The sequence below is a fragment of the Alexandromys fortis genome, unplaced genomic scaffold (genome assembly GCF_014885135.2).
Source record: "Alexandromys fortis isolate MF-2015 unplaced genomic scaffold, M_Fortis_MF-2015_v1.1 scaffold_21, whole genome shotgun sequence".
In the NCBI taxonomy this organism is placed as follows: domain Eukaryota; kingdom Metazoa; phylum Chordata; class Mammalia; order Rodentia; family Cricetidae; genus Alexandromys; species Alexandromys fortis.
The window spans coordinates 1,056,459-1,073,861 of NW_026067905.1; the positions used below are offsets into that span (position 1 = coordinate 1,056,459).

The window sequence follows — 17,403 nt, forward strand, 5'->3', positions numbered from 1 at the left end:
TGGCGTGAATGTGGAGGTCAGAGGGCACATTTCAGCAACCAACTTTCTCCATATAAGATGGGTTCTAGGGACTTTGGGCTTGGATGGCAAGTGCTTTCACCCACTGAACTGCCTTGCTGGCTTGAAAGCTGGTGTTTTGGGTGGTCTGGGGCCGCCACATTGTTGAGGGAGACTCTAATGGCCACTCGACCTTAAATGAGCCAATAGATTTGTAAGGAGGGGGACAAGCATACTCAAGTCTGTGTGGTCACTATACCCTGACAGACATGGTGCACTGAAGACTTGGAGAACTAAAGGAAAGACCGCTGAAGCCATTGTTAATGCTACTGAGAACCAGGGAGTAAAATAAAATCAAATCTGACTACAGGTAGGAAAAGAGTAAGAAGAGATAACAGCACAATGTACTCACATCGCAAGGCACTACTAAATATGATACATTTCAGAGGTCCTCATGACACTTCTGTGACCCTTTGCTTGTTAGTATTTCCTTTACTCCTCAGCTCTATGGGGAGCTGGATAAAGAGAAGTTGGGATCATTTGTGCATTGTTTAAGTTACAGGGAGGGAAAGTGTTAGATGATGTATCAACAACCCTTGAAAGGTGGGACACGTCCCATCTTGTCTTCCTTCCTACAATACAGTGGGGAGGGATCCTCATTTTATTTTATTTTTGTAAAATAATTTTACGAGACAGGGTTTTTCTATAGCTTTGGAGCCTGTCCTAGAACTAGCTCTTATGGACCAGGTTGGCCTCGAACTCACAGAGATCCACCTACTTCTGCCTCCCGAGTGCTGGGAATAAAGGCGTGTGCTACCCGGCCCTCATTTTATTTTTGAATTATGTGTCTGTGACTGTGTGGAGGTATGCGAATGTATGTAGGTGTCCCAGAGCCTGCCACATCTCTTAGAGCAGAACTGGTAGCTGCCTGCTGTGTAAGCTTGGAACTGAACCCAGGTCCTCCACAAAAGCAGCAGGCTTCTGGTTTAGGAGGCTCTCTCCAGCAGCAAGGGCAATCTTTATTTTAACTCATCCATGCTAGGTTCCGCTCTGGGGGCTGCCTGCTCGCGGTCCTCCTAAGAAAAGCATAATGGTGTTGGTAGATTGACAGCCACCGTGTTTGGTAAATAACTGCACCAACGTCTCAAGTTTCACGTCTTTGTGCTGGAAGGTACTAGAAGAAGACGGTAGGGCACAAAGTATTCGGTATGGACCGTCTAGAATGTTGCTCACAGCTGAACAAATGGAACTGTGGTGGTCTGAGATTTTGGCTTGGTGATGACTAAGCTGGCTGGTTTTGGAGGCTGCAGACTTTCTTCTTTGTCCTTGTACAGGATGCTTAAGCAAATAGAATAGGCAGCCGCTAGGAGGTACCGAGCTTTTTTGTCTCCTGCTTGGGCGAGCAGAAATGGCTTACAGTGCGTCCCTCCACTAGGCGGGTCCAGGCGGGTGGCACTTTTCCAAGGTCGTGGTTGTGATAAGCTTGCCACTGCAGTCTTTTAAGAATAAACAGCTCTTTAATCTACAGAGGCAGGGGAGCCGTTATCTCCCCCAAGGTCTGCTGCTTGGGGCACCAACCACTTGCACGTGTGGATGCAGCTCTGCTCTCTACAGGGCTGAGGCAAGGTGGCGGACCCCGGTGTGCACGCACCTCCCTCGTGCCCGCCAGCATCTCTCTCTCTCTCTCTCTCTCTCTCTCTCTCTCTCTCTCTCTCTCTCTCTCTCTCTCTCTCTCTCTCTCTCTCTCTCTGTGTGTGTGTGTGTGTGTGTGTGTGTGTGTGTGTGTGTGTGTGTGTATGCGCGTGCGTGCCTGGAATCATAGCTCGCGGACGGGCTGATCTGGTTAAGGAAGCTCAGGAAGGAATAAATCTTCTCCAGCCTCCTCGCTGCTCGTTTATAACCAATCAGTTGCAGAAAGGCGAAGGTGACAGAAGCCCGAGCAAGCAGGGTGGGGGGATCCCCAGTTTATATATATATGTGTGTGTGTGTGTGTGTGTGTGTGTGTGTGTATGTGTGCATGCATGCACCAGAGGGGCCGTTGTTCTTATTGTCTGCTTCTCTCGGCAGAGAACAAGGGCAGCGGCGAGGGGCCTGCGCCCTGGGCTAGTGTTGCGGCCCCAAGCCGGTCGCGAGAGGCAATTTCGTGGGTGGGGGAGGGCGGGGGAGACCTTGATTTCCACCAATCCAGGGGCGCGTGTCTGCAGAGTCCAGGGTGCAGCGGAAGGCTGCGGTGCGACTCTGAATGAACTGATGAGAGCGAGTTCTCAGCCTGCTCTGGAGGGGAGTGGAGCGAGGGTCCCGGCGGCGGGCAAGACCGAAGCACTGGGGGCTGGGTAGCGGTCCCCGGGCCGCCGCCGTGGAAATTTCCAAGGACTTGGAGCGGCGGGGAGAGCACGTCTGAGGGGTGCCGGGCACCGCACCGCGGCGGCGCAGGAGGCGGGGAAAGGGCGGTGCAGGGCGCAAGAGCATCTCTTTCTGAAAGGGACACAGTGGGTCAGATGTCCCGGAGCCATCGGCACCTCTTTCAGGACCTCAGCCGAGGGCGACTGTAAGGGCGGTAGCAGCCAACCCCACTACTCTCCTCCAGACCCCTCCAGCACTCGCCTCTGCAGGGAAAACGACCATGGCTCGTGACTTACCCGGGGGCCACTTCCTCTAGCAAGAAATCCGTGGGAAAAGTTGCATTGGAGAAGATCCTTGTAACTGACCTCTGGGACCGTGGTGGGGGTTCCCCAGCAGTGCATACAAGAAAGCCAAAGGTGTGTGTGCATGGGGGACCGGCCGTGGGGACACCTTCCCCTGCCACTTCACCTAGCATTGTGCTGAGGCTCCCACCACCGACTCTGGGACTCTGAGACTGTGATGGGCCCCTGCGGGCGGGCCCGGCTACACACATCCAGAGGGGCAATGGCCATACTGGCATGGAAGTTCCCGCGTACCCGGCTACCCGTGGGAGCCAGTGCCCTCTGTGTGGTGGTACTCTGTTGGCTCTACGTCTTCCCTGTCTACCGGCTACCCAATGAGAAGGAGATCATACAAGGAGTGCTGGCACAGCGCACCGCTTGGAGGAGGAACCAGACCGCCGCTAGGGTCTTCAGGTACCTATGACTGGACACTGCTCCCTCCAGCATCTCTTCCTACTAGTGTGCAGAGAACAGGGTCATCTGTGAGGCTTCCCTGTCCTGCTCCCTCTGCACCATGCCCAACCTAGCAACTTAAGTCAGGGTCTCTGTCCCATCCCTTACCCCCAAGAGGTGTATCAGATACCTTTGCATGTGTTATTTTCAAGTCCGCGTTCCATTGCAATTGGCCCAGCTCCGGTCGGTGGGAAGGGCAACAACTTAATCCCTGCTACTTTCAGAGAATTTATTTCTTGGACTCCGCAGATGGTTTGGTGCTAAGAAGTAAGCTAGAAATAGGTTAATAGGTGTTCGGAGGGCAAATGGTAACAAATCAAACGCGCTGGAATTATAGGCAAGTCAGGAACACCTGAAAACCAGCCATGTCGTTGTGACCCCCCCTGCCCTCTGCCCCGGCTTTGTGCAGTGTGCCATCACCTACTAAGTGCCGGAACCGCGTGACTTTTGTGTTGAAATTTCAACAACATTTTGATGATATATTTTCTCTTCTGGTCAGTTTTTTGGTAGAACAAGTTACTAGCCCAAGGTCATTCACTACCTAAGACAAAGTGCAGACACTAGAATCTTTACCACTTCAAAAAGGTGCCTGGCTTCTTCTTCTTCTTTTTTTTTTCTTAGTTCAGACTCTGGGACATGCATGTGACAGAAGCGCTTAAAATCAGAAAACAAATGAAACCCAAGGCCAGGTCTGAAGTAGGGTCAGCGCAGAGCTAGTAGTTTCTCCTCTTAGGGGAGGTTTTTATTTAAGGAGCAGGAGACAGGGTTACAGCAGGGGTTGGGTGGCTACCTTGGAGTGCTTATTACCGGAATGTTGGGGAACCGATTGACCAGCCCAGCTGACTGAATGACCTGAGGGCAGTGCCTTTGTACCTCAGCCCCTGGTGCCCTGTTGCCTAGCTGGCCTCTTCTGATAGTCTGAGGGAGGAGTTCACAGTCAGGCAAGAGCCAATGGAAACCTTTCCCACCGGGCTTATGATCTAAAGTAAAATCTTTTAAAAATAAATAATTTCCCTCCTTAGGTCAGAGGTTAAATGGTTCCTCCAGAATCTAGATGAAGGCAGCTGACATTTTTCTTTCAGATTAAGGAACTCTATCTTTTTCTCAGCCCCCAACCACTTTCTTCACTTTGTCAGAAGTTCTGAAAATAATTCCACTGCCCTTGAAAGTCAGAGATGAACTGACTCTCACTGTCACACCGCTGACCTTTGAGCTCTAAGGCAGGTGGAATGCACACACCCCCAGCGACTCCTTACAGACTGAAGGCATTTTTCTGTTTGAGAAATGGATAGAAATGAGTTAAGAATGTCCCACTGGCTTGCCATGAAGGAATATATATATATATATACATATATATGTGTGTGTGTATGTTTGTATACCTGTTAGAAAACACACACACACATCTTGTTAGAAAATAGATTTCTTTGAGCAGACTTGGCCAAGTGCAAAGGGCTTCATAGTGTATAAACACAGGAGAATGGTCTCTGAGATGTGCCTACTTGTTACTGTCTTTAACCCGTGTGTGGGGGATCTTCATCCTTTAACTCGCTTTCTGTGTTCAGAGAATGACTTAGGTGAAGTCCATACACCATCAAATGTGCCTAAGCACACATCCTTCAAAATCAGTGCCTGTAAAAGTGTGCGAGAAGCACTTACTTCATTGAAACAACTTAAACTTCAAATTAGAGTCTAGAGTTTGCACAATGCCTGTGTCACAGGAGGGCATAGTCTCTTCAGCAAGTTACTCAGCTCTTGGAATCTTGACTTTCTTATTGATAAGATGCTGACAATAAGATGTCCTTCCCAGGGCTGGGCTGTGGTCTGGTACTAGTTTCTGGTACCTTGCGAAGCCAGAGAATGGCCAGTGTGTGCTCATCATAGACTCTAACTTCCTGCACATGTTGCCACTGTAGAGAGGACATCTGGCCTGCCTGGAGGAGTTCTGAATATGTCGCCTGTCACATTTATAGACACGCTTGTCTGTGCTTTTCTCCTTGCTCAAACCGATTAAACTAATCAGAGACAAAGAGTTTAGAGAGACTTGAGAAATTTAAACTAAAAACCCTGAGCATTTATAAAAGTCCTCAGTTTTTAAACATCTGCATGATTAGTTGATGGGTGTGAGTGTGTGTTTGTGATAGACAGGTGACTCAGAGGTCTTTGTGACATTATAGAGTCCGCTCTTCGGCAACCACATACCTTTGTTAGGTCTTAGACATCTTCACAGATGCGCAGATGTGTGCACGTATAGACACTGTGTATTTCTGTGAGGAGAGAGACAAACTTGTTGATGAACCTGGGATAGTATCATCTATATACACAGAGAGATGTCCATATAGGCATGTGTTTGCAATCGCTTAGTCTATACCTAGTGCGTGGCTGCTGTGTCAGGCCCCCAGAGCCCAATTACATAGGCTGGTAAGAGCTGACCTCTCACTAGGGACAAATGACAATTCAGAGAATAAACAAGTTGGAAACACCATCAAGTCCCATCCATAAGAGGGAACCTTCCTGCTTCCAACCCTGCAGCCCCGATGATCTTCCACACACTGGATCCCAGTTTTTCTGATTCAGTATTCCCACGCCAGAACCTGTGGGTCAGGCAGTGTTGTAAAACAGCTTAGGAGACAGCAACCCAGCAGTGCAGAGCCGTGCAGGCTGTGAACTAGCAGGGGACACCCCAGTCTCTCACGTGGTGGTGGATTACCCAGCCTCATTCTGGAAGCCCGTGGTCCTCCGGCTCCTCTGGATGGACTGCTTACATGGTTGTGCTAAGCTGGAGGAGTGCTTATGTCTCTGTAAGCTTATTTCTCAATCCATTTGCTCTTCTAAATGAGCCCCCATCCAGGACGTCTGTGTAAGGCTTTATTCTTAACACCTGACATGGCACCAACAATAACACTGCAGCCAAACCAACCAACCAGTGCCAGCTCCGTGAGGGCCTTGTCTGCGCTGTCTTTCAAAAGGATTTACTTATTCTTGCTTGTGGGTATAATTGTTTTGCCTGCATGCATGTACAACACTGTGTGTCCACAGAGGACAGGAGAAGACGTTGGATCCTCTGGCACTGGAATTGTAGGTGGTTGTGGATCGGGTACTGGGAACTGAACTAGGGTTCTCCACAAAAGCACCAAGTGCTCTTACCGCTTCGACATCTTTCCAGGATCCTTGCCTGTTTTGTCAACATTAGTTCCCTTGAGGAACTTGTAAACATGGATAAAAATGATCCATCTTGGTTCCTAAAGCAGGACTTTCTGGACTCCTATGGGAGGAGCAAACCTAAGTGGATGTGGATGTAACCGACAGGATGTTGAGGCACTGAAGAGAGGTAGCATGCCTGAGAAGACACTGGGAACGTCTGAATGTGGTTATGATTCTTCCTACTAGTGGCTCATTGTTGAGGCAAACAGCCCTCCGGCTTCCTTTCCCGCCTTGTGAAATAAGATGTGTGAAAATTCCACGAGAGCTGTAGGGAACTGAGTGCACACAGAACACTGGCCACATCTCTTTTCCATTCCAGGGCCACCGGGGAAGTTCACAAAACTTGCTACTTATACTTCAAGTGGGGGGGAGGGAACTCAGAGAGGAGATGGGGTTAGTTAAAAGCCTTAAAGGAGAGTAAAATGGGGTTGTGGGTGGAAGGCTGTTTCCATCAGAGAAGGATGTATGTGATTGCTGTGTGGAGTTCTCAAGTCACCGATGGAGACTCAGAACATCAGTGGAGGCCTGGTTCCAATCTCTGAATCCCTTTATGGCTCTTCCTTGTGAGATAGGAACCAACAGTGTTGCTCCCTTGAGGGAATCTAGGGGACAGAGAATGTATTACTACATCAAAATATCTGTGTGTACGCACCCAAATGCAGAGCACATGTGTGCACATGCGTGTAGATGCCAGAAGTCAGCTTCAGGTGTCACTCCTGAAATACCATCTACCTTGTTTTATTTTTGAGTCAGGGTCTCTCCATGAACCTGGAGCTCGCTAAGCAGGCTGGGTGGCCATTGAGCAACAGGAATTCCCCTCTCTGTACCTCTCCAGCTGTAGATGTTGCCACATGGTCCTGGTGAGAAGGGCACAGCTGTCAGTACATGGCGTGCACACCAAGTGGCTGCTATGGCAAGGGATTATAGCATCAGCTTGTAAAAAGTAGCCTGGGAACAAGTTGGTGCAATAAGTTTCGATAGTTAAGAGAATAAGCTAAAAGCTGTGAGTCAGTACACACTTGTAGTCTCAACACTTGGGAGGCTGTGACACAGTGAGCATCATAGTTTCAGGCCATATAGGGAGGCTCTGTCTCAAAAGAAATCACACAAACAAAAATCCAAACCATAATAAAATGTTACAGTTATGCTATGCCTTAAAATAGGGGCTTAGCAATAATCATTACAGAAAATAAAAATCTATCATTAAGATTGGTTGGCTATAAAATGTCCTCAGCCTCGTTCTTAGCACTCGTCCCCAAAGCAACTCTATAAAGTAGATTCTTTTAAAAAAAATTCTCTGCTTTTACAGATGAAACTGTGGGAATCAGAGAGATTCAGGAACCAAAACTCCTGAATCCTGAAGAGTTGGCTTCCCAGTGTGGAGCTGTTTAAGCCTCTAGCTCCTCTTCTGATGGTGGTGGGCAATGGAGGCATCACACAGACCTTTTGTGATCAGTCAGACCTTGATTTCCCTTCCCGGGGTCATCCTCCATCCAGTCTGGTTTGTATAATAAAGGCAGTAGCGCTGGCCTCATTATTGTCCTAGAAACACACCAGGCTGGGTTAGTTTTGTGCATCTCTCCTTTGACCTGGGCTTTCCTTTCCTCTGATCACCTCGTCCTGCCCTGCACAGACTACTTCCCACTGACCTCTTGGGAGTACGTGTGTGACTTGGCTGTAAAGAGTGCTTCTGACATTAGCCCTGATTAACCCGAGAGCACCTTGCTGTGGGTGCTCTTGAGCAGCTCCGTCTTTCTTGCTTACTGGCCTGTAAGAATGTTCCTTGTAGGATTGTGCTGAGGTCAGTTTAGGTAATGCACTGGAAATGCCCACAACGGGATCTAGTGTGTAACTGATGCTCCAGCCATAGACACTCCTCAGCTTGGATTTCTTTAGACTTCCCCTACTGGGCTGTTACAGACTCTTCTTCCTCGCCTTCCTCCTCTCTGTTCTTTTATCCTTTGTATAAATGCAGGAGCAGGTATGTCAGGGTAACCCCACCTTTTACTGTGAGGCCGAGTCTGTTTCATGGACATTGCATGCACTACAGACAGGCCCACGAGCTTCTTGGGCTTCTCATGGATCCACCTCCCACCTCACTGCAGGGGGACCGGGATGGAAGATGCATGGTACCATACCCATACCTTGTACCTGGGGACTCAAACTCAGGTCCTTACCCTGGCATGACAAGAAACATTTACCCAGCCCTTCTCTGTCTCCTTTATGGCATGCACACACGATTAGAGCTACCCGGAAAGCTGAGTCAGGAAGTTCAAGACTTGCCTGGGCTCTGGAGTCATTTTCCACTACCTGAAGACCCTGTCTCAAAATGAAACTAGTGAAAAGAGGAAGCGGCGTGCTGTGGAGCATTTGTCTAGAATGTGTGGTGGCCCTGAGTTCAGTTTCTCACCAAAGAGAGGGGACTAATTTAGGAAATTAATTAAGCTAACCAAATGATTATGTATGCCAGGTTAGGGCGTGGCTTGTTTGAAGTCTGTGGGTCATCTTGGAATGGTGTTGACTCCTGTCCTCCCTACAATAGCCCAGGCTAGCCTTGAGTTCATTGTGTAGTGAAAGCTAGCCTTGTGCTCCTGATCCTCCTGTTTCCAGTGCTTGGATTTCAAATAATCCATTTAATCCTTTGGGGTCTTGACTGTTAGTGTCCACTTACCTTGAAGGGGTTAGGTGCTGGCTGAATAATTTCTAATTAGTAGCTGTGTCTTGAGGCACATTCTATGCCTACAATTGTCCGTTCAGTGAAGAGCTACGTGGCAATGGAATGTGACCCTCTCATGTACTCTGCCTTCCATACTGGCTACTGAGGAAGCTGCAATTGTGGCTTGTGGCCTGCTGAGGAAGACAACAGATGTATTATAAGTTATCAGCCATTTGTCCATCAGCCATGCCAACTGTCAGAATGGTTCTTATGGGCCAATGTGTGGCGGGGAATGCAAGGAATCAAAATGGGGTTCCCGACTTTATAAAATCCCATGTCTAGTAACATTGGTTGAATCGATGAGAAATTGAATCCTGAACCTAGTAGTGCACACCTATAATCCTAGCAATTGGGAGGATTGTTATGAGTTTGAGGGCAGCCTAGGCTCCATACATAGTAAGACCCCCATCTAAATCGCTCTCTAGCAACAATAACAACAATAAATTTTCAATTAAAAAAGAAATGAACAGATATAATACCCCAAGATATGTAGTTCATCAGCTTTGATATTATTATGATAATTTTGAAGCAGTTGATTTGTAGGAGGCGGCCACTTGTTCATCCTGGTCGCCCAGAACCAAAATAACCACACAGAAACTATATTAATTAAAACACTGTTTGGTCCATTTACTCTAGCTTCTTATTGGATAACTCGTATATTAATTTAACCCATTTCTATTCATCTGTATATCACCATGTGGCAGTGGTTTACTGGCAAAGATTCCGTCCGCATGTCTGACTCTAGCGGCTCCATGGTGTCTCTGACTCTGTCCTCTTCCTTCCAGAATTCAGTTCTGTCTTCCCCGCCTACCTAAGTGCTGCCCTATCAACAGGCCAAGGCAGTTTCTTTATTCATTAATGGTACTCACAGCACACAGAGATCAAACATCATTGATTGATCTCTCTGCTTGAGGAACCATTTTCTTATTGTGTCACTGAGTGAGAAAGCAACCCAAATGGTGGGGTTGAGTGCAGAGGAAGCCGGGCTGGACTCAGAGGTTCTCGGCTTCCACTTGGCACCAGCCGAGGTCCCTGCTGGAGCTGTCCATCTGGCTGTACTGAGCACAGGCTGACTTGAATGAAGCACTCAGATCAGTGACGTAGTTGATATGAGAAATACATACGTGATTTCACGTTTCCCACATTCACTGGAGCATTTTATAGTGTTGTTATCTGTCTGATTTCTGGAAATAATACCATTTAATGCAGAACAATTTAAAATTTAGTAAAAAGGAGAAAAAAATCTTAATGCTGTTATTGGTGCTCAGTGTAAACAAATTGGTTTGCACGTCTCTATCACTCAGCTGTGTGTGTTTTGTAGACTTAGCTTTATATATTCCTTTATTTACTTAAAGTCATTCTTACTGACATTTGGTCATGTAATTGTTATTTTCAAAATTGTGATAACACAACTTTATGATTTTTATTTTGGAAAAATAACATTTATTGTGAGTTTTTTTTGCTATTGTTGTTTTCAAGAAGTTAGAACAGCTAGCTTTCATAAGGGGCAATTCTTGCTGCTGGAAAAGTTGTATATTGACCCTTTAAAAATTTTTCTGTGTCTTTGGTGAGTGGTTATTGTATGTATGTATGTATGTATATATATATTTGTGTGTGTGTGTAAAAAGTCCCTTCAAAAATCATGCTCTGTGACTGAGGACATTGCTCGGTTGGTAAGTGCTTGCCTAGCAAGCAGGAAGCCAGGGTTGGAATCCCAGCACTGCATAAACTGGGCCTGTTGATTGACAGTCATCATCCCAGGACTTCTGAGATGGAGGCAGGAGACTCAGGAATTCAAGATCATCATCAGAGCTGGCTTGGGATACATGAAGCCCTATCTCAGAGAGGGAGGGAGGGAGGTAAGGAGGAAAAGAGGGAGGGAGGGAGCATGGCTCTGCTTTTGAAATGTTAAAGGTAACACTGTTTTTATTTGAAAAGGAGAGGCATGGAGCCAGCTTTGCTGGTCATGGCCTTCCAGCCCCTCTGTGTTTCTCTGTGTATGTGAAACCTTGACCTGGAGCATCTGCTATGGACACTTCTTGGCAAAAGCATCTCTAGTTGGCATCTTTTCAGTTTGCTTGCTTGTTTGTGAGACAGGATCTCCCCCTGTTGTCTTCAAATTCGGCACAGCCCTCTTGCCCCAGCGTTCCAACTGCTGGAGTTACAGGTGTGAGCCCTGTAGCTGCCTGAGAATTAGCATCTGGGCAGTGCCGTTCCTACCATCGGTTCCCAGACTGCCTCAGACAGTTGCTCAAAGAGTGTAATCGACTCTGGCCAAGGGCACTTTGGGTTTTTCCATCTTTGAAAAGAGCAGAGGGTGATTGCATAAGCCACAGACTCAAAAATGAGCATCAGAGTGATGAAATTCCCCACGGATGGATTTTCGAGAGGCCAAAGCCGCTAAGACAGCTTCCCCACACTGGAACTGTGCCTGACACTGGCCCCTCCCCATGGAGGACCTTTATTTGGGCCAGTGGTACGCGCGCTGTCTCTCCCTGTAACTATCTCCTTTCCTGTAGTGAAGGTGACTAACACTGGCTTCATGAATGGGAAAATAGCAGTGTCTTATCAAATCACCGCCATCATGTTCGTTTCTAGGTCTTCAGTAATTAAATTAGACTGTAATATAAAAAGAAAGGCCGCCTTACTTCAGGCAGAAGTTGAGATGTCATGGCAAGAGCAAAGCAGCTCAGATAAAGTAGAAGAAACATTGTAACTGCAACTGTAGTTTTGGGAATCCTTCCCCTAAAATTAGAAGCTTAGCGTGTGACTCTGCAAGAAGGGGGATGTTGGGTTATGAAGGGACAAAAACCCCATAATGACCTTTGGTTGGGTCAGCATTTGCTGGCGGTACGCTGTAGAGCGAGAGGCCGTTAGCATCCTCTGTCATTGTGCTGTATTCTCCTTGGTCCTAGGTAAAATGACTAGCCACACCGTCCCCTCTGGTATTTGGGAGCCAGTGTTCAGAGCTGTTTCTGTTTATCTGTCCCACACCCCACCCATACCTCAGTCTCATCAAGTGTGGGCATGCCCTGTGTTTGATGTCCACTAAGTGTTTGTTGGGTGGAGGGAAGTAGGATTGTCGTGGAAGCTGATAGACAGCCGTCTGGTACCTGTGAGGGAGGGTTCTACTGAGGGTCCAACAGATTCCAGCTAATTTAGCACAGTTTCATTCACTACTTTGAGAGCAAGTATCTACTCAGGGCCCACCTGTTCCAGACCCTGTGTGCTTCTTGCAAACCCCAAGGACACAGGCTCCACCCACATGGAGCAAATGAGCACACAACAGGTCAGCAGAGGCCAGCAGTGTTCTCTAGTCCCACAGCTGTGTTGTTTGTCTTTGAGGCTAGCCGGGGACTCATCCCCTGCTTCTGTCATCTGAGTGCTGGCATTGGAAGTATGAGCCACCACATCTGACTTTCTTCCTTTCTTTGGAGATAGGGTATTATGTGGTCCAGAATGGTCTCAATGAACTCACTCTGTCACCAAGGATGATTTTGAACTCCTGATCCTCCTGCCTCTACCTCCTGAGTGCTTGAATTGCAGGCTTGCATGCCCGTGTTTGGAGTATGTGGCCTTTGGAGTATATCCGAGGGTCTTCTGCACATTAGGTAAGCCCTCCACTAATTGGGCTACATCTCAAGTCTTTAACTCTTTTTATTTATTCATTTTTTAAATGGAAGAAAAAAATAAGCACACATTCAATGTCACTTTCAGAATTTCATTGGGTATTTCTGCATTTAGTAAAATGTAGAGAGGCCTAAACCCTTCTAGTTAGCCTGTACCAAGACTGGACATGGGAGACCTTAGAATATCTTTCTGTCAAGGAAAAGCACTTTAAAACAGGGGCAGGCATCAGTTCATGGGGAAAGCTAAGCTCAGTCACCCATAGAATACAGCCATCTTGGGCAGGAACACTCAGAGCCTAAGCCATTGCTGCACTGGCCCAGCCACCTGGGGTAAGGTAGAGAGGAGATGGAATAGGAGAAGCTCAATTTGAAGTAGCAACAAAATTATCATTTTTCTGCTTTTTTTGAGATAGGATTTCTTATAGCCCAGGCTGGTCTGGAACTCCCATCTCATTATTTGTAGCCCTACCAACTACTAACTACCAACTACCCAAGAGTGACCTTGAACTCCCAATCCCCATGCTTCCACCTCCCAGATTTTGGGATTATAGATGTTTACCACCATTTCTGGCTGGCTTATATTTTCTTAATAACAGCTCCACTGTGTTGTGTGACAAAACTTTTCCTGGGGAGACACAACCCATGGCTGCCCTCTCCAGCCAGGGAGCCCAGAACAGACCAAAGTATGGATACCTTCAAAGTCCAACTTGCTGAATAATGAGATTTACTGGGGTTACTTACAGGAACAGGGATGACTCAAAGACAGCTATGTCACCAAAGTCCATCGCAGCCTGGGTGACAACTCACAAAATCTGGGAGACCTGGAGCACAACACATAGCCTATAGGTGGCTCAACAGGCTGTGGGGTGTCGTTTCCAAGTGCTCTGCTCTAAACCTCTTTTGGGGAGCTCAGATGGGTTTGGCTCCTTCCAAAAACCTGGTCTGGTCCTAGAGTCTTCTTTGCAGTTTGGCTTCTCTCTGTTGAGAAGGTCTCCCAGCTTTTATTGCTTAATCTTGCAGTGAATGAATCTGGTCAGTTTTAGGAACTTCCTGAAGCTATTTTGAGTTGTTTGCCTTTCCCTTTCAGGAGCTTCCTTGCAGGACAGAATGTTCAATCCTGCAGAACACTTACACTACACTGTGCCACCTCCAGTGCCGCTAGCTCCTCACACCACCTTCCCCTACTTACCTGTTTTGATGGGTCTCTGACTGCCTTGGTCCCGGTTGAACTGAATCACTGGCTGGAGCCCCTCCTTTGCCTGGTCCCAACCTTCCTTCTTAGGTAGACTCTTGAGCCCACAAGTGGCGGCCCCTTCCCTTTCCAGGCGGGGAGTGCCACCTTGGCTTGTCACTGCCCCACCCCAGTGGCCTGTAGCATCTCTTTCTTTCCTTCCTTGGCTCTCCTCACAGCCCAGGAGCAGAGTTTCCATCCGGGGAAGGGATGCCTGTTGCTCCTTGCTGTAGACTCCCTTGATGTTCACTGTGCCTGCTTTGAGGCCTCCCATACTTCTCCTCCCTGTTTATCAGGGAAGAAAACCCATGCTTCCTCCTTGCCTCTGGAGAAGTAGCCGTGACGTAAGAACACGACACTCCACCGCTGCCACGTTCTTCTCAATCTTTCCCTGTGTGAGTACACTGGTTGCCGAGAGGCCGGCTTCTCAGCCTTGGCCTGTTTGGTGCCTCCAAACCTGATGGTGTTCTGAACTTGGAAAGCCAGGGTGATTCTGTATGGGGTTGGCTGCAGGTCACAGAGAAGAGGAAACAACCTCCTATTTTGTGTACTGAGTTTGTATCCTCACACCAGTCATTCTAATACAGGGCTTCATATGTGGGAGGCAGACACTCTACCACGAAGGCACACCCTAATCAAACAATGTGGTGCTCAATCTCTCCCTGCATTTCCTCCCCCTCCGCCCCTCCTTTTCCCTCTCTCTTTGTCTCCTCTCCCCTCTCTGTGACTGTGTTCTGTTGTCTTGCCTAGCAGTGTCTCCTACTGCCAGCTCTTTCTCGGTTCTTTTCCTGGCCCAGGGAGCTCGGGAGTAGACCTTGTCTCCAGACCAACTGAGAGTAACGCCTGCATCTCCAGCATGAAACCCACTGAAAAATCTTGTGACAAACCGAGAGACCCACTAACGAAGCTGTAAGATTGCTCCGTGTGTGTCAGGTTCCAAAATTTATCACTTGTACACAGTCCAAAAGCTTTTAAAATAGAGATGCAATATGGGAAATTAAGTTTGGATTTAATTAACATTTACCGAGCCCCAATTACGTGCAAGCACCATGCTACACGCGGTCTGTGCAATGTGTCGGTTGATCTAACCCTAGATCTTAAGCTTTGTTTTGCAGACAATGATATTTCTAGTAGGATAGCTGTTTATTTTATGGTTACTGTATGTTGGTTCTGTGTTAAGCATTATATGTAGTGCTACATTTACAAGAACTGAGTGAGGAACATATTGTTGCCCCTCTTCCACAGAGAAGCAGGCTGTGACTGTTTGTCCAAGATGGCCCCTGGTGGTAGCGACCAGCATTCAAGGAGTGCCCAGCATTGCCCTCTGAAAGATTCAAGGTGGATACTGATATCACCCTGGTGGCCCTGTAGGCTTGTCCTTCTATTGGTAGAGAGGCTGAAGCCCATGAACCTTAAGAAACTTAGCTAAGGTTGTATGGTTGGTAATGACCTTTTGTGAGGGCCCAGGAACTTCCTTTCCACAGGAGACCAGTGTTTTCAGTCTTCACACTGAGATTTCAGTCAAACTCTGGTATCCTTCCATGGCAATCTTGTTATTTTTATTTTTCCTTTCGAGATAGGGTCTCACTTTTGTAGCCTAGGGCTGACCGATTGCTCACTGTGTAGCCCAGGTTGGCTCAGAACTCTGTGACTATCCTTTCAAGCCCAGTCCCCCAAGCACTGGAATTCCAGGTGTGAGGCACACACCAGGGTCTGCATGTTTCCCCGGGAGGGTAAATCTCAGAGATCAGCCAATACCGCCATCCCCTTTTTACTTCCTCTAATGGCGCAGTTTTGATGCTGCTCCTATCAAGAGTTCTTTATAACCAAAGCCACAGGCCTTCCTGGGGCAGGAAAGGGGCTCGCTGCTCTTTCTGCATCTGTCTGGTGTCTCTGGGTGATAAAACTGAGTTGTTACGAGCTGGGGGACTTCAGCTCCAGGTTCTTTTCGAGTAATATCTATGAGGACTCTGTGCCCTTCTCCCCAGAGAGTGATGAGTAACCAGACCAAGCAAGAGAATTGTTTTTATGATGATTCTTTACTAGCAACTTCAATATCCAATGCATCAATGGGGGTTACAATCTTAATAGGCATGGGGGATCGATCATGGGCAACACACAGGCACTTCAATATCACAATTATTAATCCTACTAATCCTAATACATAAAACCAATTCATAACCTTAATCTAACTTATCACTTATTCATAAAACACTTCTTAACCTTAATACAACTTATCCATTACTTATCTATAAAACACTACTTAACCTTAACTTATCTGTTACTTATCTATAACTTATCCATTACTTATCTATAAAATACTTCTTAACCTTAATTTATCCATTAACATTTCCTAATCTTTTGCTCTCCTAACTTCCCCTCTGTTGTGGCCTTCTCCCCTCCTGCTTTTGGCACCTGTGAGGCACGTGCCTTGAAAATATATTATTAACCATGCTGTGGTCACAGGGCTGGAGCCTCACTCCTATGAGAAGCAGTAGTGGAGCCGCTGGGCACAGAGAGGCTCGGTGCTATGTGAAAATGTGGCTTCTCTCATTTTGATTGGCTGTGGACATCCTCAGGGACTTTACTTTGGGGTCTTTAGACCCTGTTGCTAAAATGTCTTTGTGGTAATGTTTTGTGTTACTCCGAAAGATTGCCCAGAGACGTGGCGCACATGTGTAGAATAAAATCATGTATTTGTGCAATAAAGCTCACGGAAGGGTGCTATGCAGTGTAGAAACTGTCTGGACCGTTTCTCACAGATCAGCAACATTAGATTCCGTACGTGTCCTTCTGGGTTGTTCTCTCTAGCACATCGTGTTATCTGAGCTTGAATGCTTGAGGTGAAATGTACAATTTTGCCAGGACTACAGGCATGACTGAGGGCTATTTTAAGCAAACAGGGCTGCATACATTCTTCCTGCGGGTGAGTTTATATGCCTGTGTCATCCACATCTTATCTGTCAGTCAATCTACTCTCTCACCATCTGTATCTATCCTCTAATCTATCCATTTCTATCTAGCATTTATTTATCTGTTATCTATTGCTGACCTAGTTATCATCTACCAATCAATTTTCTATATGTATCTAGCATCTATTAGCTATCACTAGTTATCTATTCTCTGCTTCATCTAGCATCCTTTTATCTATTTCCTATAACCTATCTAGGTATCTATCATCTACCTATCATTTGTCATCTACCTATAATCAATTAACCATCTGTACATTTGCCAATCACTTAATGTTTATAATTTATCAACTATCATTTATTATATATCATATATTTATCATCTATCTATCTATCTATCTATCTATCTATCTATCTATCTATCTATCTATCTTCATCATCATCATCATCTATCTTCACATCATCATATCATCTATCTTCTATCTATCATGTGCCTATCATTTATCCTATATACTGATGCACAGCCTCCAGGATATCTCCCAGTTTCCCAGAGTCCCCCTCCCTGGCACCCTTGCCCTGTGCT

At 46.8% G+C, this 17,403-nt stretch overlaps 1 protein-coding gene across 1 annotated transcript in view; it reads left to right on the forward strand.

Annotated features, from left to right (window-relative positions):
- The first annotated feature begins 2,205 nt into the window (after nucleotides 1-2,205).
- St8sia1 (ST8 alpha-N-acetyl-neuraminide alpha-2,8-sialyltransferase 1) overlaps nucleotides 2,206-17,403 on the forward strand; it is a 129,649-nt gene continuing 114,451 nt past the window's right edge. The window contains exon 1 of the mRNA XM_050135296.1: nucleotides 2,206-3,095. Coding sequence (XP_049991253.1) covers nucleotides 2,860-3,095 — 236 coding nt within the window. The 5' untranslated portion in view covers nucleotides 2,206-2,859. The remainder of the gene's footprint in view (nucleotides 3,096-17,403) is intronic.